General features: G+C 41.9%; 1 protein-coding gene across 1 annotated transcript in view; it reads left to right on the forward strand.

Moving 5' to 3' along the window:
* Elk (Eag-like K[+] channel) overlaps positions 1-8149 on the forward strand; it is a 72794-nt gene extending 64645 nt beyond the window's left edge. Inside the window, exons 14-17 of the mRNA XM_064687647.1 lie at positions 324-419; positions 2527-2680; positions 3042-3166; positions 5569-8149. Of these exons, the coding sequence (XP_064543717.1) occupies positions 324-419; positions 2527-2680; positions 3042-3166; positions 5569-7524 (2331 nt within the window). The 3' untranslated portion in view covers positions 7525-8149. The remainder of the gene's footprint in view (positions 1-323; positions 420-2526; positions 2681-3041; positions 3167-5568) is intronic.
* The last annotated feature ends 338 nt before the right edge of the window (positions 8150-8487 follow it).

Here is an 8487-nt window from a genome sequence, read left to right on the forward strand (position 1 = left end):
CTGAGACATAAACAAAATAATAAAAAAAAGCGAAACAAAATGCGCAGGAGACAGAGATATTTATTTTGCATATTACGTATGAAAAGTACGGCAGAGAATGACGGAAAAAACTGCAAGGACCAAAAAAAAGAAAGAAGAAAGTCCAATGCTTACAATTTCGTTCAATTCAATTTGCAACTATGTATGTGTGTGTGTGTGTGTTGCTTTAAAGGATATGTAAGTTTTGGGATCCGGCACTTGACACTCGTGTTTACCATAACCCTCTTTCATTCACTCTTACTTATTCTGCTTTTCTCTCGCTCTTTTTTTTTTTTGGTTAACAGACGCTGCGCGAATTTCCGGAGGAGCTGCGTGGCGATGTCTCCATGCATCTACATCGTGAAATATTACAGCTGCCGATATTCGAGGCTGCCTCACAGGTGAGTCGTATCTATAGCTATGTGTGTGTGCGTGTGTTCGTGTGTGTTTGTTTCCCTGGTGCCTTTCATGTTATTCTTGGGGTCGACGCCGCTTTAAAAGCCATACAAGCTTTCAAACAAATGGTCTTATGGTGCTGATGCTGATGCCAAAATAATCGCCAGCTAACTTGGCCAGGGCAGTCAAAAGTCAACTGCTGGCTTAACAGACGCACACACTCACACCCACACCCACCCGTCAAACACACACACACGCCCATCCCATTGCACAGGTAAAAGTTTCGTTTATACATTAAATGATTTGCGCGTGTGTGCCTTTTGGCCAACAGCTCGACACGGCAACGACTGAGGCATGAAAAAGGTTTTAGGCAAAACGTTTGGCCACAAATAAACAGAGACTGAGAAAGAGAAAGTGTGAGAGTTACACCGAGGAAGATAGAGACAGAAAGAGCGAGAAGGAGAGGGCTAGTCGCAGTAAAAGCGAATGCAACGGTGCGAGTTGTGATGTTTATCGTAGACGACAATGTCAATACCCTTGTCATTTTCCACACTAAGCTGTGGCATACACTCACACAGACACTCACAAACTGACATTTGTGCGTGGTAAATGGTGCCAAAATCTGAAGCGTGCTTCGTGTGCGTCTAGAGTAATTGATTTTCCAATTAAGCTTCACTTGCATTATCGCCACAAGGTCGAGTCATTGCTTTACTGACAAACCCGGAAAGTTTTCCGTACGGTCGACTCTCGATTTTCTTGCCAAGTTTGTTGGTCAAGAAAAGGATAAAGCAAACTTTACAGTTGCTCTCTGAGTTGAACTTCCAACTTGAGTACAGCATTTAGCCAATTGTAGCGAAGGACTCAACTTTGGCTGCAAAAAAGACTGTTGGAAGAAAACTAGTCATAAAAAATTGCAACATGAAATTATTCATTCTGAATAAGTAGCAATTGGGACTTTATAGGTGCCCGGCTAGGGACAAAACATAAATGAGAATTCCGTAAAAGATTTTCTTAATTAAAAAAAAAGGCAACGATTTTTTGTTTGCGTTCAAGAATTTATTAGTTATATCGGATTACAAGTTGTTAAAAATTCAATAATAATAGAAATGCTCGAATAAAAGTATAAGATTAATACATTTTTGTATATTTACATTTGAAATAATTATCTTTCGATTGTTAAATATTGGCCATAGAATGTTTTTTTATATTTAAAAAAATATTTGTTGTTGAAAATATTTAAATGATTTTTAAAGAAATTTAAGCTATAAATTTAATGGATTTGCTCAAATGTATTGTTTAAGTCTGTTGCAAATAAATCTTGACTGATTATGTTTGAATTTATGCTGCAATATATTAGAATAGACAAATATTTGACCAACTTCGACTTCTTTAGTAATTTGACCGATATATTGATTTTTTTAAAAGTATTTATAAATATTTTTAATATTAAAATGTTATTTACACTATGAGTCTGATTGGCCTTGCTTAAGTCCATTGCTTATTTAGTAAAGTCTACTTATTGCAAACAAATCTTTGACTTACCATGTTTGAATTTATGTTGCAATCTGTGAGAATCGATAAAGATTGCCCCCAGCTTAATATAGATGAAAAGAAAAAGCCAGCTTAGCTTATTAACAGTTTGTAGAAGAAATGTTGTTGTTTGTCCAGCAAAGTGCTGAATACGGACGGCTTTATCAACTGGAAGCAGACTATGGCATGACCCTGACATTTTCTTAGCCGATTAAATTTTAAACTTTCTCGCACAGAGAATCAACAAAACACGCCAAATGCAAGTTGAGCATAAAATAGTAAACTGAACGAGCGAACGACAATACGAAGTGCAAACATTGATAAAGCTTATGCAGAGATGGCAAACAGAAACCACTCAACGGCAATAAGCGCGCGTTAAGCCACTTTTCGTGGCAGCCACCGAACCGCGCGGCCAATATGCAGCTTGCCACACAGAAAGTTCACGATATTTGCACACTGGAGCTCGCCTGTTGCTCCTTGACCCACTCAACGCAATGGAACAAACTTGAATCAAATCTTATTTACGTCCAATTCTCACTTCGGTATTTCATGTTCTAGTTATTGTTGTTGTTGTTGTTGCAGGGCTGCCTGAAATTGTTGTCACTGCACATAAAGACGAACTTTTGCGCACCCGGCGAATATCTGATACACAAAGGCGATGCACTCAACTATATATATTATCTGTGCAATGGCTCCATGGAAGTGATCAAGGACGACATGGTTGTCGCCATTTTGGGTAAGTTTTGAGTGCATTCATTTAACTGTTCGATTCGCTGTTGGTTTGAGCGTGTTTGAAGTACTTTAGGATTTCAAGTCGCGTTCGCTTAAATGGCCATGTTTCCATTTTGTTTATCTTTATTGAAGGCGTTTATTGAACTCGAAAGTTCGTTCGCTTCTCACTGTTTGGCTTTACCATTTGGCCCAGGCAGGCAGCTGCTTGTTTATTCATTCACGACGTGGCCTAGACAAATGGCTGCTATTTTTATGCTTATTGATTCTTACTTAGCGACTGACCTTTTGTTTTCTCTCTGTTTTAAACACACGCAAACATTCACAAACACACACGCACACACACACACACACACATATACATATAGGCAAGGGCGATCTCGTGGGCTCGGACATAAATGTGCATCTGGTTGCCACCAGCAACGGACAAATGACCGCTACCACAAACAGCGCTGGCCAGGATGTTGTCGTACGCAGCAGCAGCGACATAAAGGTAAGCACATTTCAAATGACACCAGCAGAAAATGGGCAATACAAAATTTAATACAATATATGTAGACGGATTCCCAGCTAAAAACGTAATCATATATTTTAGGCAGTTATTCAGCTGGGCTTCAAGTCAAATCAGTAATTAGAATTAATTTTGCTGAAGCTTTAATGTGCTTTTCAGCTCTTTACTTAAAAAGTGTTTTTACTTCTTAAAGAAACATAGTAAACTTAGTATTAAATTAAGTGTTTTTAAAGCTAAGGCAAAGCTTTGTATTAATCTTCCTATTATATTAAATGCCTCTAAAGCTAAGGCAAAGCTGTCTAATTGCACACACAAATCATGCATGTGTTAAGCTGTTTAATTTTGATATTGTTATGTCATAGCTTTTTAAGCAGCTTTTGCACTTAAGCTTAAGCTTTCTCCCAGCACATGGGAATCTACTGCATGCTTGAGCATTTTCTTATATGTAATTTATTTAAAGTTTTTAAATTTCGAAATTTTTAAAGCTTTGTTTCAATATATAACAAAATAATTTTATGTTAAATAATTTATACTTATTTAAAACAAGCAACAGTTACAATTTTTTTTAGCCCAAGACTTAATCCACAGTTTGAACCAATGTCATTTAACTTAAAATATATTTCGCTTATTATTCAAATGCTGGGCATTACGATGTCCTCTTCTTTCTAGTTGGGTTGCGTTTGCTTTTAATTAAATACATTTTATGTTTATACGAATTTTATTGTTTTGTTTTTTTCTTTTCTATTTGCGTTAATTATGTTTTTATCGAGGCTGTCTTTTAAAGGCAAAGCTTAAAGTTCAAGCATTGTTTGCACTCTTTTGCGCATTTGTTTATTTTCATTATTTCATGTTGTCTGTTTGCTTCTCGTAAATTTTATCACGTTAAGTGCAGACAAACGACGCGCCGTTCGAGCATTTAGGCATCTACAGACGACTTTCCACTTGACTGCAACGTGGCATATAGTATATTCAATATTTTCTCTGGTTATTTTTCCAAATTTAAAGTGCCTGTAAACTGGCCGCAAAAGCCTCAGGCGAATTATGTGTGGCTTGCATAAATGTCAGTCAATGAATGCAACAATGTGTCGGGGCGAATTCGCCTGAAAAACGTGGGCGTATGATTTAAATTTAAATTAAGAGATCATCGCTTAATTAGTGGAAAGCATGGCAATTAATTCATAGTTGTGGGCGTGCGGAAAATGCTTTTGTGCTTCTGTTTATCCATTTTCCCAGTCATTTATTTTGTACGCTTTTCTTTAGCATTTACTTTCGCTTTCGTTGTTGTTGTTGCTTTTGCCTTTGTGGACAGTTTATTTGCATGTCTGCCTCCATGTCGAAAATAAAGCGCAGACATTTGCCTTGTGCTGCACGCAGCGGGCGCTCTCTGAGGCACCACTCCAGGTACGGCCCGAAGTGGCAGTCAGCCAACAAGAGCAACAACGGGGCGTATGAGTGATACTTAAGCGTAATGTGTGTGTACGCGTGCTTGTCCGCGTGTGTGTGTGTGTGCGCCAAGATGGTGCACTTGAGCATGTAAAGAAGACGCCAAAGCGCCAACATTATTGAGTGGAAAAAGTTAAAGTCAAGCCGACTAAGTGTTGCTCTATAAAAGAGAATGTGAAGTGCGCGACTGACTAAATATATCTAAGGCAACGTTTATAAAAAATCATGAAATGTATTATTTTTTCTTTTAACATAATTCATTATTTTATATTGGCTTTTATGTGCTTTAACAAATTGTAATATTTAAACTTATTATTACGCTGCTTATTTTGTATACATGGTTTTTTATTTATATTAATTATAGAAGTAAACGAAAGTTTAATATAAGATTATGCGAGAATGTTTTGCTTAAAATTTATTTATAAACTAATTATGAACTCAAATAGCAAAGGAGGTGTTGAAAATGATATTATATGCTTCACAGATATTTTTATTTGGCATGAAGTGAAAATAGTAGACATATACATTGACAGAAGAATTTATAATTATATAAAGCCGAAATTTAGCTGCAACTGGAGTGCACATTAAAAACTCAATTAATATATTAATGATAAAATCATAATTAAAATAATTATATAAATAGTTATATCCAAATCTGTGCGAGTTATGCAGTCTAAATTACGCGCTTACTTATGAAGTTATAAAACTGAAATTTGTAACTGAGTAATAAGCTAGTTAAAGCTTTATTTAAGAAGAAATTTTAGCTGTAGTCAATGCTCCCCATGGGCCCTGGCCTTGTGTACTAAAAATATAGTCTCCTGCTGTTGGGAACTCATTGAGAGGCCCCTGCAGGCAGGGTAAGGCAGGCAGGGCAGGCAACAGACTTGAGAGTAGTGCATAATCATTTAACATAAAACGTTTTCGTGTTTTCCTTTTTGTAGGCGCTCACCTACTGCGATCTGAAGTGCATACACATGGGCGGTCTGGTGGAGGTGCTCCGACTATATCCGGAGTACCAGCAGCAGTTTGCGAATGACATACAGCATGATCTGACATTCAATTTGCGTGAGGGCTACGAGAATCAAGAATCGGACATTGGACCCACATTTCCGTTGCCCAGCATCAGTGAGGATGATGAGAATCGTGAGGAGGCCGATTGCAATGGCGAACAGGATAAGGAACCTGCAGCAGCTGTTGGCGGAATTGCAGGCGGTCCTCTGTCAACATCAACATCGCCTTCGCCGCATCACAGCATCACACGGTCGCCGCTGCTGGGCATGAATAGTCCGCGTCATCAGCGATTGCATCAGCGTGGACGCTCCTTGATAACTTTGCGGGAGCCAAACAAACGACAGCGTCCGCTAAACATGGCCAACAGCTTGGATCGCAACTCCTTTGAGGAGGTGGAGCCCACCATTGAGGAGGAGGCGGGCGGCAAACGTCCCTCGCTGGAGCGTCTCGACTCGCAGGTGTCCACACTGCATCAGGATGTCGCCCAGCTGAGCGCTGAGGTGCGCAATGCAATTAGCGCGCTGCAGGAAATGACTTATTCATCCGCTGCCATGAGCTCGCATGGTTCGCTCAAATTTCCACCGGCGCGTTCCATACCCAACATCAGTGGGGTTGCGGCAGCAAGGGCTGGCCTGGGTTTGGCTGGCGGCGATGTGCCGCTAATGGGCGGCACTTTGGCCATGGGCATGGTTAACGATGCGGCGGCCTTGCAGCGCAGCTCCTCACACCCGCCCGAGGTGTGGGGACGCGAAATGCAGCTGCCGGCCATGGGCACAGCGCCCAGCTCAAAGGCCGCGTCGCCGGCCAGCGTGGAGCCAGCCACACCGAAGACGAGTCGCAGCTGTCAAACGGATTTCTATCGCATCGATTTTCCCACCTTTGAGCGCTTTGTGCTGGCCAATCCGCGCCTGGTGTTGGGCCTGCTGGGCATTGAGCCGGCCATCAAGAATGAAATTGAGCTCTTGCAGCAGAAGCAAGTGCTGCAAATCTCGCCACTAAATACCATCGATGAGTGCGTCTCGCCGCTGGCAACGGAGCCCAGCTTGAGCAGCTCCAAGGAACGTTTGCCGCCGCCGCTGGCAACTGGACGCGTCTATCCGCCGCTGGATGATGAGAACTCCAATGATTTTCGCTGGACCATGAAGCATTCCGCCAGTCATCAAAGCTGTTGCAAGAGCACCGATGCACTGCTAACGCCTGAGGAGCAGCCAGCTGGCCAGGAGCTGCTCCAGGAGCAGCAACAACTGCAATCACAACAGCAACAACAACAGCCGCAGCAGCAGCAGCAACAGCATCAGTTGCACCGCAGCAAACGGGGCATGCGTCGCAGCGGCAGCGGTGGCAGCAACTCCAGCCTATCCAGCAGCAGCTCCGGCTCCAACTGTCTCGTGTCGCAGAGCACCGGCAATCTGACCACCACCAACGCCTCGGTGCACTGCAGCAACAGCAGCCACAGTGTCGCAAATACGCGACGCGCTTCGTGGAAGCTGCAGCATTCGCGCAGCGGCGAATACCGACGCCTGTCCGAGGCAAATGCCGAGTACTCGCCGCCGGCAAAGATACCTGTGCCCGTGCCAGCTGCCAGCGTGGCCAGCTATGGCCTGGACGAAGAGGAGAGCATTGAGCTCCTAGGACCCAGGCGCGGCTCGCGCAGTGCCATGGTTGATGTGGGCAGCGGCAGCGGCAGCAGCGAAGCAGCCAACGGCATTGTCGCCGGCAAGCAGCGCAGTCGGTTTTTGTTAGGCGTCAACCAGAGCCAGGCACAGGGCCAGAGCCTGGGACAGACAATGAATTTCCGCTTTTCCGCCGGCGATGCGGATAAATTGGAGAAGGGCTTGCGTGGTTTGCCCTCCACGCGCTCATTGCGCGATCCCAACGCAAAGTAAGCGGGATGTGGGGGCTGCGGGGCTGCATTGTTTATGCTGGGCGTTTTGTTTTGGCAGCTGGCAATTGGGCTGAAAGGTGGGAAAGGGAAAGGGTGGCTTTTGGTTTCCATGAGGGTGGGCTGTGGCTTCAAGGTTGCCAAACGTGGGCAGACGTGTGTGGATTCATTTACATGCATGCCGACGTGCGTGATTTATTTGCTAATTAATACTGAAATACGAAGACGCTTTTACTTTTAATATCTATAAGATATCAACAAATACAGTTACAGTTATACACACACGCGCGCACACACACACAAACACACACATTGATTATAAATTTATTGCCCTTCAGTTTTGCTTAATTTGTTTTATTTGTGCGTTGAGCGTCTTATCAAGTTTCACTGATAAAAGCCACAAAATAAAAAGATTATTGTGTCGATTAAGTTCGTTTTTAGTAAGCTTTCACGAGCTTGTGATTGGCTTTCAATAGCAGGCTTCGTTGCAATACATATCTGAAAGCACATTAAAGCTTTCGCGTGGATTCCTAGTTGCATGCACAGATAAAAAATATATTACAGACAGTCGAGCTATGCTCTCATAAGCGATTGACTTTAATAGCACATTAAAGCTCAGAAGCCATATGAACACATTCCAGTTTTCATGTGCTTTCAACTTGTTTTTTTTCTGCATTTCATATATTGCCACAGTCAATATTTATTGCAGCAAGTCGAGTTGAACATTACTATTTAGATTCAAGGTTGAGCTTTGGCCAATACAATAAAGCTTTGAAAGCTCGTCAAATTGTTCACTTTCCTTTTGTTTTTTGAAGATTAATCCAACGATTAAGTGGTTTTTTATTTAAAGATTATGAAAACAAGAAATCAAGCATAATTATAAAGTAAACAAAGCATATGTATTCCTAGCATATCAGATCTATAGCCACTACGAAAACTCTATTTTTTTAAGACTTAAGCAAAACAA

The sequence above is a fragment of the Drosophila montana genome, unplaced genomic scaffold (genome assembly GCF_035044405.1).
Source record: "Drosophila montana isolate Dmon_TW-CO22-7 unplaced genomic scaffold, ASM3504440v1 contig_3200_1, whole genome shotgun sequence".
Classification (NCBI taxonomy): Eukaryota; Metazoa; Arthropoda; class Insecta; order Diptera; family Drosophilidae; genus Drosophila; species Drosophila montana.